This window comes from Globicephala melas, chromosome 3 (assembly GCF_963455315.2).
Source record: "Globicephala melas chromosome 3, mGloMel1.2, whole genome shotgun sequence".
In the NCBI taxonomy this organism is placed as follows: Eukaryota; Metazoa; Chordata; class Mammalia; order Artiodactyla; family Delphinidae; genus Globicephala; species Globicephala melas.
Window position 1 is genome coordinate 115167020 of NC_083316.1, and position 16017 is coordinate 115183036.

Here is a 16017-nt window from a genome sequence, read left to right on the forward strand (position 1 = left end):
CTCATTCAAGAGCCAGTGAATTATGAGGTATACAGCAATGATTCACATGCAGGTTGTAAAAACTGAGCAAAATAAGACACAACATACAATGTGCCATGTAAGGCCTCAAGGGCCTCTGTTCTCAGATCCCTTCTTGTTTCTCATCATTTTAGGGGCACTTTCCCTTTTCAAAGAAGAGTTCAGCAGTGCTTCCACCCAGAAGACTAACTTCTGAGAAATAAAACAGCTGGGAGACAGAAGGAAGTAGCTGTAAGTAGACTAAATACGGACAGTAAATAATACTAGACAAAACTCAGGAAGGAAGGGAATTAAATAGCTGACAGCTTTCTGTTCCCTCATTCTCAAAGGTGACCATTGAAAGGAATGTTTCTCTCCCTAGAGTAGTACCACCAGTTACTTACCTAATCCAAGGTTTCATGACCCCTAAACACTATGGACAGGGAAACTTAAGGTTCAGATTGTCAGGACTGAAAGGTCTCTAAAGAAGAAAACACAAGGTAAGCAGAGCAAAGCCTGGGCTGTGGGGTATATGTTTATGTAACTTTACAGCTCTCAGGGTTCCAGCCTCAGGATTCAAGAAGCCTGCTGATGCAGATGGTCATAAGAGTGACAAACAAAAAGAAAAATCTAGGTACTCTTTGACCTGTAAAGATCTCACCAGTGCTCATCATTAACAATGCTCAAGAACACTTTAGAAAGGTAGGTAGGAAGAAAATGTGGTACCCACAAGCTTGTCCACTGCCCAATTTGCATGAGAGCCACAGAACCCTTGGAGAGCTTTCTTAAAAAGCAAAACAAAAATGCTCCGGTACAAAAAGATCTCCCCTTCCTCTATATTCTGACTCAATAGCTCATGAACAGGGAGAGTGAGGGTGATAGTGATTATGGGTTAAGAGAGTCTCAGTTCTCAAATGGATTGATTTAAACAGAATCAGGTAGATTTTAATGCACAACTAGGGTTAAGAATCACCGTGTCTGGGTTGCTTTGTATGCCTTTAAGCAGACCTCTTAGCCAGCTCAAGTCGTGGAGATTCCATGACCTCACCCCTACCTAAAGAGAAACTCAGAGCCCAAGTGCTGCAAGTAAGCTGCTGTCATTTACCCTAGCAGTAACACAACTCCAGTGAATTGTGATGGCTCAGATGTGCCCAACTTTTTCCAGCCAGAACCCTATCATCAAATCCCTGCCATCCATCTTATCACCCCTACATAATAGAACTACCTTCAGGTTAGGGCAGGAGCATTTTAGAGACTGCCTACTATACGGTCTAGTTGGGACTTAAAGAGTATATGCCCCCCAAGAAGCTTTCATCTCGATGTTTGTCTAGGATATGCCTAGGATATGGATGGCCAAGGTTCCCCCTATCCCCTTTTCAAGCTCACAAACCTCAACTTAAATCTCAGACACAGTGTTTCTGGGATTCACTAAGCTAGCTACATTATACGGATCACCAGCTGAAAATCAATCAGTTCCTCTCCAATTACTACTCCTTTTGTCATTTTATTCACCATGGTTTTATATGGGTTTAATATGGGAACGTAGTAGGAGGGTGGTTATGAGCACAGGTTTCCAAATCTGACAGATTTGGGTTCATGTCCTGTCCTATCAGCACAACCTAGGGCAAATTACACATAAATCCATTTGGGACTCAGTTTCTCCTTACTTCACAAGGTCATGAGGATTCTATAAGAGAATATATGTCAACTGCCTAGCATGGAAGCAGATAGATTGCTAAATGGTAACTAGATGGAACTTGATAGCTTCTTGTGCCCTACCCCCCTGCCCTTAATAGTAAAAACCAGAATTAAGGGCACAGCACAGCTGGGTGGGGCGGGGTGTGGTGAGGTGGGGAGCAACACTGTTAGGTGGTGCTGTAGTCTTCTTTGAATCTGAGTTAAGTCCAAAGAGGGAGATAATAGTTGACTTTGTGGTAGGTGGTAATCACCTTTATTGGGTTACAGGACCTGTCAAATCTACCAACAGAACAAAAGAACCAAACCAAAACAGTTCAAAACAATATGGTCAGGGGCTTCCCTGGTGGCGCAGTGGTTGAGAGTCCGCCTGCCGATGCAGGGGACGCGGGTTCGTGCCCCGGTCCGGGAGGATCCCACGTGCCGCGGAGCGGCTGGGCCCGTGAGCCATGGCCGCTGAGCCTGCGCGTCCGGAGCCTGTGCTCCGCAACGGGAGAGGCCACAACAGTGAGAGTCCCGTGTACCGCAAAAAAAAAAAAAAAAACAATATGGTCAGAACGCTAAAGCTGTTTTGTAATTTATCACAAGGGAGAAATAAAGAAATTCATTTCCCTCTAAAACTTTAAATAGCTTAAGTGGCTTCATCTTACAGCTGTGGCATGGGTTAAATATTCTGATATAATTCAGAGACAGTCACTTCTATCTGGTTATCAGTCACTTCAAAGATCTGACCTGTTTTCTCTTCCACCAAGTAACAGTGAAACAACACTTACTTATTGAAAGCAGAACTCATTTCAGGACATAGTGGATGCTCAAACATTTGAGAATGAATAAATGGTTAATTGCTAACATAAAAAATAGGGTCTTCTCTATATAGTCTCTTCTAAGCGGACGCCAGAGATTTACTTTAAACTACTAAATAAAATACCAATGAAAAGTTTGACAGTCTTTGGAGAGGAACTAACATGTGCCTAGAAATGACTAGTTGTCCCTGCTTTAGCTTCACTAAAATGCTCACACCATCCCATCAGTCTTTTAACACAACAAAACTAACACTTTCAGAATGCCTTTTTTTGCCACCTTTAATTGGTTCATCCTCACCTTGATGCCTGCCCCCCACATTACCTATGATGCAGGTAGGAGGTCGATGGGGCTGCTTTTTATAAAGAGCTTGCAGAATACCAAACTAAGGGAGGATTCTGTTACTGTTGAAAGAGGCTAGACAAAGTTACTAGAAATTGGTTTTGTGCAACTGACCTCAGGGTTAGATGCCATTACCAGATGGGACAAGTACCAATATCTGAACATGCTGAGACATTAAAGCAGTCTCTATCCTAGAGGATACAGTAACTCAAGATGTCCCAATATTTTACAGAAAGTAAAGTTTACAGAAGGTTCATTTTATCCTCAAAGCACTAGGATTGCTGTCCTCCAAAACAAAAATGTATATATCTGGTGGAGTATTTTTTCTACAATTACAGGAATTTACTTTGTCATAAAAAGAAAACTAAAAACAAACGAATCGACCTAGTGGAATATTCCACCAGGGAGCAGCAGAAGCTGGAAAATTTCTCTAGCATTCTCACATCAGTGCAAAGCCAGGAGATATCAATCACAACCAACATTAGGGACTTACTAACAACCAGTGTTCTACACAGGACTGTATAAATGAGAAAGTCCACTTCTTATCTTTTCTGGCCACTACGCCAAGTACTTTTCAAATAAAAGAAAAGCCACAGCCTTCCTGTTAATCTTCTTTCTAATACACAAATGAGCTTCTGGGGAAGGATTTAAAACTTAAGTTTTTTCCCTCACCAATGACGCTCATTAAAAACAAACATGTTCAGTACCCAAATTCTTCCTAGGGTAGATTTGCAAACAGCATGCCTCTTCCCTTTTATCTTTGCTCCTCGGTCTCCACAGATCTGCTCCCTCTAGTAAATTGCAGATCTCCCTGGACAAGAATCTTCCTTTCAAAAGAGAATAGATGTTTCTATTCAGCAAAAGAAATACTAATCAAAGAGCAAGGCAGTGTGGTACGATAGTTAGGATCAGAGGCTCTGGAATCAGGAAAGTGGGAACAGAATCTAGCACTGCCCCGTACTAGACTGTGGTATTAGGCAACCTACTTAATCTCTCTGTACTTCAAATTTCTTCATCCATGAAATAGCAGTAATAGCTTTTCTCACAGAGCTGTTGTGAGGAGCCAAAATGTATGCTATTCAACCCATCTTCAGAAAACTAGTTTCATTATTTGATTAACCCTGTCTTTCCCGAGGAGCCTTCTTTCTTAAGTAGAGTCATAAAGGCCAGAAGATGCCAGAGAATGGGATAGCCAAATAGGAAGAAAACTTTTTTTCTTCTTCAGTAAAAAGCTAAAAATATTCAGAGGTATTAAGGAATTAATGTTTGGGGATCAGTACATTTTCCGTACTTGCACCCTAAAGTTTATTTACACTGAAAGGCAAACTGGTGTTGGGACTGTCAAACTCTGTCAAGCCAACTTTACCAACAAGGCACATATATGCAAACACTCTGCACTATTTCAATACCCCGACAGCTCACCAACCATCGACCAACACAAAGCTTTTGAATCTAATTTTAGGCTAACTGGCTTTTAATCAAGAATGAATTTCAATGACCATTTCAAAGTCTCAGTTCAGTTACAGCTCCACTACATCAGTGTATCAAAGATACTGTATCAACCAAATAATACCAATGCCCACAGTTACATTCTTTGAAACACTTGACTTGCCTAGGAAATCTGCTCAAGTAGTTAAACAATCTCTCCGTTTTTGACAATGCCCAATGCCTCATTCAAGACCCAAATCATTTGCTTACACTACATCTCCTTCAACATGTACCAGGTTATTCTGGGGCCAGAAATGGTTCATAGTATCACTCCAAAGTTGTGTGTCAGACCATTCTCATGGTATTACACACTGCTCCCCTAAATGTATAAATGTCCAACCTACAGCAGATGTTTGATGAAGCTTGTAAGCTGACTGGTTAATAGTAAAAAATACATTTGTGGGCTTTGTTTTTCGTATACTTAGATGTGAGTTCGGGGGAAAATCCAATTTACAAGGCCACAGATATGGCAAGAAAAAGACAATCTTTTGTTTTACTAGGATCATTCTTCTAAAGGAGACCTTAAAGGATAAAACAAAAATGTGAAAACAGAACAGTACAGGACCAGTACTCCCCAAGTTATCTGCATGACAAGAAGTTGTTGTCAGGCACCTGAAAATGTCAAGTCCTCTGAACTGGGTAGAAAAGATGGTGATGAGTAAAGACAAAGTATACACTGGATGAAAGCTACATGTCTAAAAATTGGTGTTAAAAAAGATATAAAACAACTTGGAGGTTAAAAAAAAGGACAAAGCGAACATGTAAATACTTTAAAGACACCTATTACATACAAATTAAGGAGATAAAAGAGAGACGGCTGGATTAAAGCACAGAAAGCTTGATCAATCTATCAACGTACAAGAATCAAGTGTTTTTATCTTTGTATCCACAAGAATAATAATGAAATTATGGCTCTTAATCAAACTCAGTTATGTTTAGAAGTGAGAAAAAGAGCAATCATTGTTTATCTCAATTCACTTACATTCAAAGAAAAAGATACCTGTTCAAAAAAAGAAAAAAAAAAAAGAGGAAATTTTCATTCCTGATAGGCAGTAAGCTAGGGTTCAAAGTATGTCCAGTGGCATAAGAGAAAGCTGTTATCAGAGGGAACTTCATCATGCTCTCTGAGGACAGCTGCCCCAAAGAGAAATCTCATAATTTCCAACTTGCTGGAAAGAAGAATCTTGAACCCCCTCTAAATCCTTTCTCCCCCGCCACTAAAAGAGCAGGCTGCTGAAGAATTAAGAGACAGCTATCGAATGTATTCTAGAAGAAGGTTCTATTCTGAGATCCCTGGAGAACAGGCTGGACTCAGAAAAAATTTCTGCTGCCCAAGTTCTCAGAGGGACAGTTCCAGCAGTAGGTCTAGGGAAAAGAGGCAGATTTCTCCTTCTCTTTAAATAGGATCTAAAACCATTTAGCCCTGCTACAAAACCCACATTTTAAGTTTTCTCACAACCAAACATGTTCTGAAAGGTTTGCCACACTGAGCACACCCTCAACCCCAAGCTCAAAGAAAAAGGGCCCTCTGCTAAAGAGGTCCAACTGGTGTGGGTGGGGGGGACACTGGAGACCTACATTACATTCTGCCTTAAATGGTACTCTAATTAGGTACTCTTGCTTACCTAGGAATGTGTCCAGAGCAAGCCTTCCTTTCCTGGAAGGATAAGTGTATCTGCTGTTACAATGAGAAGTCTGTCAAGAGTTGAAATTCAAAGAAAGTAATTGTTCATTAGGTTCACAGTGCACAGAACACCATGCCAGAATACAGAGGCAGTTAGGACTAGATCCGAGTTAAGGCAGGCAGCCTATGACACTTGGAATGGACTGAGGAACACCACCACACCCTACTCTTATCTCCTCCTCTTCCCTTTACTACCTCTTTCTTGCTCTCTTCTCATGGCTCAGACCTGTTGGTGGCATCTGTATTTTGACCCCTTAGTGAGAAGCCACCAAGACCTCTGTAGTTATTTGTTCTACACTCATCTCTTCTCAGGAAATTAAAAATATTCTAATTCCTGACTTTTCTCTAGCGGGGTCTTTTACCTGTGTGTTAACAATCAGAGACAGGAGAGGCAGGGGAAGCCAGAACACAGGATGAAAAAAGCCTTTTAAGAGCCTGAATATTCTTGTATTAGTATGAAAAACTACCAAGTATCACTCTAGTTACAGCCGGCTCTTTAAGGATATGGAGAACAAAAGTAAAAATAAAAGTACCCGAAATTCATCGCTTTGAGAACTTCCAAGTGTTCTACTAATCAACAATTTTCACTTGGGAAAGGTACCCAAACACATTTTAGATACTTTAATTTATTCGAACCATATAAACAATCTGTATTATTTGTCTTTAAAAAACCTATTCAACGATTTCATAAAATTACTAACTTCTAATTCAATATAACGTAAGGAATTTTGTGGAGATTTTGGTCTTTGTCCCCGGCCTTTAGCAAAGCTCTTAAATTCCTCAGAATTTCCTGAGATGGGAGTTTATGTTATTCATATGGAGTGCCAATGAAGTGACTTAGGGTGGGGCCCCTAGGCAGACTTAGGATGGAGCTGGTCACCAGAAAGACCAAGTTTTCTGAGGGCTGAACTTTCTGCTCTATCTACAGACCTATGGGAAGAGGAAGCTGTAGAGTAAGCTCTATAAAAAAACCTCTTGAACAAGATTTAATGAACTTCTGGGTTGGTAAACCCAGGTGGCATACCCCAGTTTCACAAGGACAGAAGCTTCTGCACTCAGACCCTTCCAGACCTTGCCCCATGTACCACTTCATCTGGCGGTTCGTCTATACCCTTTATAATATCCTTTGTAATAAACCGGTTAACATAAATAGTTTCCCTGAGATCTTTGGGCCATTCTAACAAATTACTGAACCCAAGGAGGGAGTCATAGGAACCCCCAAATTATAGCCTGTCTGAGAAGTAGGGTAGGGTAGGACTTGCTTTGGCATCACAAGTGTGGGCAGTCTTGTGGGACTGACCCCGTTACCTAGTGGGATCCAACACTAACTCTGGGTAGTGTCAGAATCTAATTCAACTGTAGGAACGCTCAGTTGGTGTAGAGTGAGAATTGGAGAACTGCCTGGTGTGGGGCAAAAAACCACACATCTAGGATCAGAACTCCTCAGAGTAGAGGAAAAAGATAGTCCCCCCACCAGTTATATTTGGGGGCAGGAAAGACAGTCATGTAAAGCCAGGTAATTTATTTCCTTCAAAGTCAAGATATCTACAAGTTGTTTTTAACAAAAGCTTTAAAAATGCCCAAAGACTCAAATGAAGCTTAGAAACTGTGCTGATCTTCAAACATGGGTTATCTGACTGAGCCCTCATTATATGTGAAATAAGATTCCCTGCCGAAGATAAGTGAAAAAATATTCTAATACCCACAGACACAATTTAGCCCAAATGAACCTTGTCTGTTCCTTGGTTACATTCACCACTGTCCTTGGTAATAACAGGCTCTGGTTATGATTTTATTACCTGAAAACTATAAAGCTTCCAACACAATTTCTGTGGCTACCTCTTGCTGGCTCAGAAAACATTAGGAAAAAACAACCTAAATTTCCCAACTGCCTTTCTCCTACATATCTTCACCTGGTTTAGTTCCTTATTCAAAATACCCACAACCATGGTTTCCATCCACATTGTCCTAGTTCCAGTTGACTTATGTACACATTTATCCTCATTAAGCCAACTACAGAGAATACGCCAAGAGTAATCATCAACCGGGAAGAGCTATCATTAACTTTAAGTGGGACTTATATATAGGAAAAGAATTAGCTGGTTATTTTACTAGCATAAACAGAAACCAACATTCTACCAGGCTTATATGAAGCTAAATATGTATGTTCCACCCAACTTAAATTCAAGTTATACGTGTAACACACTTTTTAACTCAGAAAATTAAGTATGACAAAAAGACTACAAAAAGACTCCTAGCAAGTTCCCCATTTTAGTCATTTTGGCCCCTATAAGTGGTCTTCCATAGCATAAAACAGTCTGTTATAGCTGTAGTGTAGTCTTGCATTTTTTTTTAAACATAAAATATATCCATGGGGCAGTACAGCACATTGGTTCAAATTCTGGGCATCTGCTACATTCCAGAAAGTAAGATATTTAACCTCACAGCCTTAGTCTGCCTTTCCCACCAAATGGTGGCAATACTTTTTGTGAGGGTTAAATGAAATAATGTATTGCTTAACACAATGTCTATAACATGCCAAGTGTGCAATAAATTATTGTGCTTAGAAACTTCACTCTGTTCAGATGTACTTAATCAGTGAGTCCATTTTACAGGTGGTTCCCCTTTAAAGCTACATCACCTTGGGGGTCATATATCAAGATAATCACATATTGACTATCTCAATTTCAAAATTACTCTTATCCCAGCATACCTTAAGAGCCAGGGTTAAAAACAAACCAATCTGTGATTCTCATGCCCAGAATTGCTGGGGGGGGGTATGTGTGTGTGTTGGGGGGTGGGAGGTGGAGAAGAAATCTTCATTTCCAAAGCCATTCTACTCATCTGCCACTAAGTGCTATCTAGTGTTAATAACCATGCTTGAACACAACCTGTTTTCTCCTGAAACCCACAACTTGCCCCTTAAACACCAGTACAGATAGATTTATTGTGCTATCCAGTTTGTGCTTAAAGTCCATCACGCTTCTCCTATTAGTATTTTACCATTAGGCAAAGAAGGAAAAACATTTCTCACTGTATACTATTATAATCTAATGAGTCTGACTAACACAACTCAACCATGATAATACAATCTTGCTATTCTCAAAAAGAAATTGGTATATACCAATAACCATTTGAGTTAAACAGAAGAAACGTGTGACTCCCTTCCTGATACCTATAGATGGCCAAGATTTTACATTTTCATGGGATCAAGATGTAACCAAATCCTGAATAAAAGCAAAGTAGGCAAAGCAAGACACGATTATGAACCACACTGTTTAGAGGACAGTTTAATCTTGTATAAAAACTACTACTTAGAAAAAAAGTTCTGCAAAGAGAACCTCATTTTTAGCATGCTTTAAACTTTACTGGACTTTGCTAATCAAAGGACTAAAGTCTTTAAAAGCTTTAAAGAGGAGCTTAAAAGTATCAAGTGGTTAGGTAACATAGATAGGAACAAATTTAAGAATGAGCTTCCTTCATCAAGCAGTAAAGGGAATGCTGTTATTAAGCACTGTTATCTTCAGTGTCACTTCACTTGGACAAGAAGCAAATTATAGTTTGAATTCATATTTTAGACTTCCTCAGAGTATGTAATGTATTCAAGTTCTAATGTGTGAACCTGCCTTCAAGTTAAAGTAACAAGAGGGACTTCCCTGGTGGTGCAGTGGTTAAGATTCCACGCTCCCAATACAGGGGGCTGGGGTTCAATCCCTGATCAGGGAACTAGATGCCACATGCATGCCACAACTAAGGAGCCCACGTGCCGCAACTAAGACTGAGCGCAACCAAATAAACGAAAAAAAAGTTAAAGTAATAAGAGAACAAACCCAAGGGGTACATCCAGCTTTAAACAACAGTAACAACAGCAAACTGTAAAAGCCATACTCAAGTGAAGGATTCAAGTAACATAACAGCAGGTGCTAGTGAAACAAAAGAACCCGGCTAATTCCTGGTAGTGCATCATAATGGGTCATGACCTATATTGCTCCTCCTGTACAGTATTCTCACACTTGGGGAATAATTATTCATTCTACCATGTAGCAGAGAATCATCTGTGTTCAAATTCTGGTTAAGATTATTATCTAGGTCTGAATGTCGTATTAAATTCAAAGAAAAACAAACCTACTGAATGAAAAATAAGCTGCTATCTTCAATTCATATCTTAGAAAGTGAGCAAAAGCCCCAGTAACTGAAGAGGACTAAACTTTCAGAAGTTTCACCCCAAACAGAACTGTCACTAATTACTAGGAACAAAACACAATGGCAGAGACTTCCCTGGTGGCACAGTGGTTAAGAATCCGCCTGCCACTGCAGGGGACACGGGTTCAAGTGCTGGTCCGGGAAGATCCCACATGCCACAGAGCAACTAAGCCTGTGCACCACAGCTACTGAGCCTGCGCTCTAGAGCCCGAGAGCCACAACTACAGAGCCTGCGTGCTGCAACTACTGAAGTCCGCGCGCCTAGAGCCCGTGCTCCGCAACAAGAGAAGCCACTGCAGTGAGAAGCCTGTGCACCACAATGAAGAGTAGCCCCCGCTCGCCACAACTAAAGAAAAGCCCACATGCAGTAACAAAGACCCAATGCAGCCAAAGATAAATAAATAAAAAATAAATAAATTTATAAACAACACAACACAATGACAAAACTGTTAGCCCTGGGCCTTCAATGGAACTAAGCATACTTTATTTCATAAAGCAGTAACAACTATGAATTTGATGAATCCTATCCTTGCAAATCTACCAAGCAAGGACAAAACCTGTGCTGGAAACCAGAATGTCCAATTCCTGTACTGAAAATAACTTTTAACATGGCCCAGGACAAGCCACTCTGCTCTTCTAAGAATGCTGAAGACGTACAAATATGTCATGTTCCAAACACTTTTTCCCCCTACTTCCTGTAAGTAAAGAGTTTCTATGACTGGGAAAAAGAACAAAATAAAGTAATATAGTGAGAGAACGGATATACCTCTGACACACCTTCCCCCAAAGAACAACTTTTTTTTAATTAAAAAAAGAACATATAAAGTCAGTTTTAACCTAGTCTCCCCTTCCCAAAACGAACACACCTAATAGTTTCTTACCCAAATTTACAAAAAACCCTCAAAGCCCGCTTAATCCAGTTCTGAATTTCAACAAGCATTAATACTAATACATCAGCACCTCTACCCCAAGAGTTCCAGAGAGAGGCCAAGAGGGACCCTGTTGGTAGAGTTCACATGAACGGCCCCATAACTGGGATTTCTCCTGTATATACAGATACACACCTGTCAACCAAAACCTCCCCCACTCCCCGACCCCGCACACATTTTCAGTTTAGAGGTGGTTCCTGTAACAGCTAACACCAGGAAGCTACGGAGTAATTAAAGGACTTGGAGGAAGTCATACTGGGAGAGTTGTAAGACCCAGAGAAATCAGAGGAAGTCAGAAAGAGGTTGTCCCTGACAACCCCTCCTTCCCGCCCCATCCAAACTTCACCCACCCGGGTCTCAGAAGCCCGGGAGGGGGAGGCCATTTTAATGAAGCTTGGCTGAGAAAAGTGAAGGAAGGAGAAGAGAGGAAATCAGGGAAGGCGTTCGGAAAGCAAGGCTTGGCCCTTTCCCCCAGCAGCACCCGAGTTGGGTGGCAGCACCTGGAGCTCAAAACGGGAGGTTCTGGATTCAAGCGCCTGAAAGGGGTACAAAAGTAGCAGTAGCCTACCACGAGGGGGTCGAGGGGCCCGAGCCCCGGGAGCGGGACCCCTTAGCCCTAACAGGGTAAAGGGCCCCTTCTCGGACCAACCGCGCAGACCCTCGCCCCTAAGACTAGGGCTACTACCCAGAGGTCCAGAAGGCGGGAGTTGGCTAGTGCCCGGTTCTCCTCATCCGGCCATGCGGCGCGGGGGCGGCCATCCTGAGGGGTCCGGAAACCAAGAGGGCATGGGGGGGCCCAGACGCGGCGCTCACCCGCGGGCCGCCTCCAAGCTCTTAATGAGCTTTTTGATCTTCCATATCTCCACGTTCCTGTCGGCAGCACTGGGGTCGTCCGCCATCTTCTCGCCTCCTCCTCCCTAGAGCGGCCCGGCGGGGCCCGGAGACACCAAGACCACAGAGTTAGCGCCGCCGCTGGGGCAGAGCGGCCCCCTTCCTCGCCACCCCCGACAGTCCCTCCTCTTCCCGCCCCGCGCGGCCCGCCGCGGTGGTCACTGGCATTTCCCTTCCCCTGGTTTACCTAAGGGCCCAGTCCTGGGCGGCAGCGGCTGCTCCTCCCCGGCGGCGGCTCCGCGGCGGCGGCTCTGACGTAGGACACCGGCTCCCTCTTTCCAGGCAGCTGCATGTGTTGCAATCCGCTCACATGGGGCCTGTGACATCACTTCCTCCGCCAGGGGCTGAGTGGAAGTCGGCAGGCGGAAGGGAAGGGGCCGGTGAGGAAGAGAGGAAGCTCTGCGCGCGCCGCGACTTTCCATTGGCTCTCTGGGCCGTGGCCTAGAATGAGCCCGCCGATTGGCCGCAGCTGGGGCCGCGCTGCCTTGTGAGGTAGAAGCCGGGGGCGGGGGAAGTACCTCCTTCCTTCCGGTCCGGAGAGCCGAGAGCAGGAAGCGGGCGGAAGCAGGTGGCTCTCGCGAGGATTTACTCGGAGCCCCGCCTGGCTCAAACGGGGGTGTTTCTTAAAGGGCAAGGCGCGTGGGTCGTAGTGTTTTCTGTCCCACCTTCTTGAATAGAATGGACATTTGAGGGTCTGCGACGCGCCTTTACGCTCGAGCCGGGACGCGCGGTTTAAATTGCGTCTGAGATATCTCAAAGAAGCGCCTCGCACTTTGCTGCTTCATAGCTAACGAAGCGCTCGGGCCTGCGTGCGTCACGGCTGCGCGGACTAGTGTTCAGACGCTCGGCCAGGGTGTACCGGATTAGGAAACTTCTCCTGGGTAGTCCGGCACCCCGAAACCCGCAGGGGCAAAAGAGGCACGTCCCTTCCCGCCCCAGGGCTGAGGGGTTCTCTTTGGACCTGGAACTTTATGGGTGTGTGTGTGTGTGGAGAAAGCAGGGGCTGCCTGAGGTTGGAACCCTGAGGTATCTGATGCCGTGAATGGTTTGGTCTGAGCTGTTGAGAGTGGAGATGGGGAGAGTGTTGAAGCAACGTGGGCAGTTGTCTTTTTGAGTTAGGAGTTGTAGTTGGCTACTTTATGTCTCCACCTCAGCTGGAGTCATTCAAATATTTGGGCCTAAACTATGTGCCAGACCCGGTTTTCATGAGGAGAACCAAACGAATCACAGTGCCTACCTTCGTGGAACTCTTAGTTTAGTTGGATTTATAGCCGTTTGTGAAAGAAAATAATTGCACAAATACATAAGTACTTCAAAATGGTGTGAGAGTGCAATGAATGAGGAGTGAGTGAAAACTCTAGAGTGAGACCCAAAGGGTGAACAGGAGTTTGTCAGGAGGGAGCAAAACACATGTGAGGAACTGCAAAAGCTGGTGTGCTCGAGCAAGGTCAGTAATTTATGTGAGAGATAATTGTAGCTTAGAATAGGGTGATGACAGTGCAGATAGAAGTGAATGATATTTGAAGGTTAGAATGGATAGGACTGGATGATGGGTTGGATGAGGAGGAAGGGCAAGAATGATGGCCAGAGTACTGAAATGGTTTCCTTTACTGAGATGGGCAAGATGAGGAGCAGGTTGAGGGAGATTATTGAAAGTTTCATCTTGTGCTTATTAAATTTGAGATTGCTTATGAGACATGCCAGTGGTGCTCTCAGGCGGTTGCATTTGTGTGAGCTTTGAATCCTTTTTGCATGTTATTTCAATTTTGTCCACACCTTGGAAATGGGGCTTTTACCCCCATTTCATACATTGGGAAACTCAGGCAAAGAAAGGTAAAAGGGAGTTGCTCAGGTTGGGGACATGGGGGGCAAGTCTTCTTTCCCCCAGCAAATGAATTCCCAGAGTGGAATCTCTTCTTTAGGTTCCATTTTGTAATTTTCAGCATATGTTAACTCATAATATTTATTGTACTTCTACTGGGTGCCATTCACTGTGCCTAGTAATGGGCCTTCTTAAATAGTCATAAGCACTGCTTACTGACTGGTTGTCTACCATGTCCTTTGATTTTCCCTACTTCACTCCCTTTGCCCCAATTCCTACTTTTTATGCTAGGTTGCCTTGATTTTCTTTTCCTGCTCATTTTTATGTTTATAGTGTTGCTTCAGGTCCGTGTGTGATAGTTTTACAGGCTTTCTAGACTAGCTCACAGGCTTTTCTTTGTGATTCATGCTGAAGTAAGCATGGTGACATCCCAGATGGAATTGCTGTTTGTTAACCTTTGAATCCTTGAAATTTGGTGATTACCAAGATATGCAACTTGTTTCTTTTTTTTTTTTTAATTTTTATTGGAGTATAGTTGACTTACAATGTTGTCTTAGTTTCTGCTGACAGCAAAGTGAATCAGTTATACATATACATATATCTACTCTTTTGTAGATTCTATTCCCTTATAGGTCATTATAGAGTATTGAGTAGAGTTCCCTGTGCTATACAGTAGGTTCTTATTAGTTATCTATGTTATATATAGTAGTGTGTATATGTCATTCCCAGTCTCCCAATTTATCTCTTTCCTCCCCTTTCCCCCTTGGTAACCATAAGTTTGTTTTCTATACCTGTGATTCTATTTCTGTTTTGTAAATAGGTTCATTTGTACCATTTTTTTTTAGATTCCACATATAAGTGATATCATATGATATTTGTTTTTCTCTCTATGACTTACTTCACTAAGTATGGCAATCTCTAGGTCCATCGCATTTGTCTGTATACCGCATTATTTTGTTCTTTTTTTATGGCTGAGTAATATTCCTGCAATTTCTTTCTTAGAATATTCTAAATCCAGGCAGTTGAACTGTAGCCCTAAAAGCTTACTTGCCTAGTTGCTGCAAATTCACCATCTCTGCACTTAGAGTTGGAAATCAGTGTGTTAGAGACAAAAGCTGGCATGGATCTCTAGCAGAAGTGATTTGGGAGCAATAGAACAGGGATGCTATTTCCTTTGGCAAGGAGGAGGCCATGACCATTCAGTGTTCAGGAGGAACCTCCTGTAATATAATGGTGATAAAGATTTTTTTCAAAATGTAGAATATATAACCTCTCTAGGCACAGGTTGTCCTCTGAAAAATGAAGGATTTGTTCTTGATGACCTCAGAACTTTTCCCCCAGCTCTAACATTAGGTAATAATTTTAAATATGGGGTATAGGTGACATTCCTAGTAAATAGGTGGGGATTCAGGGGAAAGGAAAGGGATGGATTGTTTCGATGTTGAAAACACCTGTAGCAGCTTGAGAACAAAGTGCTGTTAGGTACAGAATGAAATAATTGGTTGCTAATGTGGAGGCCAGTTTAGGAGTAATCAAGGTGGAGAAGGCGGCAAGGGATGGTTGTGGAAAGGTTTGCTAAGGCAAACCCATGGCTCTTCTGGAAGTCAATGGCGTTGTTAAAGAAAAGTCTGGAGCTAGGAAGTCTTAGGGTTGAGCCTTCGCTCTCCTCCTTACCTTGAACAAGTCACTTCTTAAATCTTGCAGAATCTCAGTTTTCTTGTCTGTAAAATGGGGATCCCATCTATTTTGTTGGGACTATTGTTGGATTGAATAATTTGTGTGAAGTTCCTAGTACCATTTACAGCAAGCATGTGTCACCAGTGAATTTTAGTTCTCTTTTTAGTTTTTCCTAATTTGTTCTGTCCTCTTCTGCTGTTTTCTATACTCTTTCTATTGAGGATCTGTGACACTACTCACCTGATCATTCTCTAGCAGAAAGTAAGTTTGAAAAACTAAAGGAAGAACAGATCCAAAGTACAATTCTTAGGGATTTTTTCCTTCTGGTGGAAAGAGGGGACCAGTAAAATAAGTCTGTGGGATATTTTCTGCTGCTTCCATGGCTGGTGTGTTAATGATTGTTAGAAATTCAGAACTTTTCAGAGTTAGAGTTTAAAATACTGGGTTTTTATAACCCTAACTATATTAGTAGAATGGATGACGTTTTC

The 16017-nt window shown here is 42.5% G+C and overlaps 2 protein-coding genes and 1 long non-coding RNA gene across 3 annotated transcripts in view; 2 read left to right on the plus strand and 1 right to left on the minus strand.

The window, feature by feature from the left end:
• LOC115860071 (uncharacterized) overlaps positions 1 to 2212 on the plus strand; it is a 28642-nt gene extending 26430 nt beyond the window's left edge. Inside the window, exons 3-4 of the long non-coding RNA XR_004042313.3 lie at positions 153 to 249; positions 1963 to 2212. This is a non-coding gene — a long non-coding RNA (uncharacterized lncRNA). The remainder of the gene's footprint in view (positions 1 to 152; positions 250 to 1962) is intronic.
• The window catches only part of ETF1 (eukaryotic translation termination factor 1), a 28187-nt gene extending 15830 nt beyond the window's left edge, over positions 1 to 12357 (minus strand). Inside the window, exons 1-2 of the mRNA XM_030869484.2 lie at positions 12218 to 12357; positions 11953 to 12056 (exon numbers count right to left, since the gene is read on the minus strand). Coding sequence (XP_030725344.1) covers positions 11953 to 12038 — 86 coding nt within the window. The 5' untranslated portion in view covers positions 12039 to 12056; positions 12218 to 12357. The remainder of the gene's footprint in view (positions 1 to 11952; positions 12057 to 12217) is intronic.
• A 342-nt stretch (positions 12358 to 12699) lies between these two features.
• Positions 12700 to 16017, plus strand: part of CTNNA1 (catenin alpha 1) — a 345218-nt gene continuing 341900 nt past the window's right edge. Inside the window, exon 1 of the mRNA XM_060296266.2 lies at positions 12700 to 12948. The gene's annotated coding sequence lies outside the window, so the exon portion shown is untranslated. The remainder of the gene's footprint in view (positions 12949 to 16017) is intronic.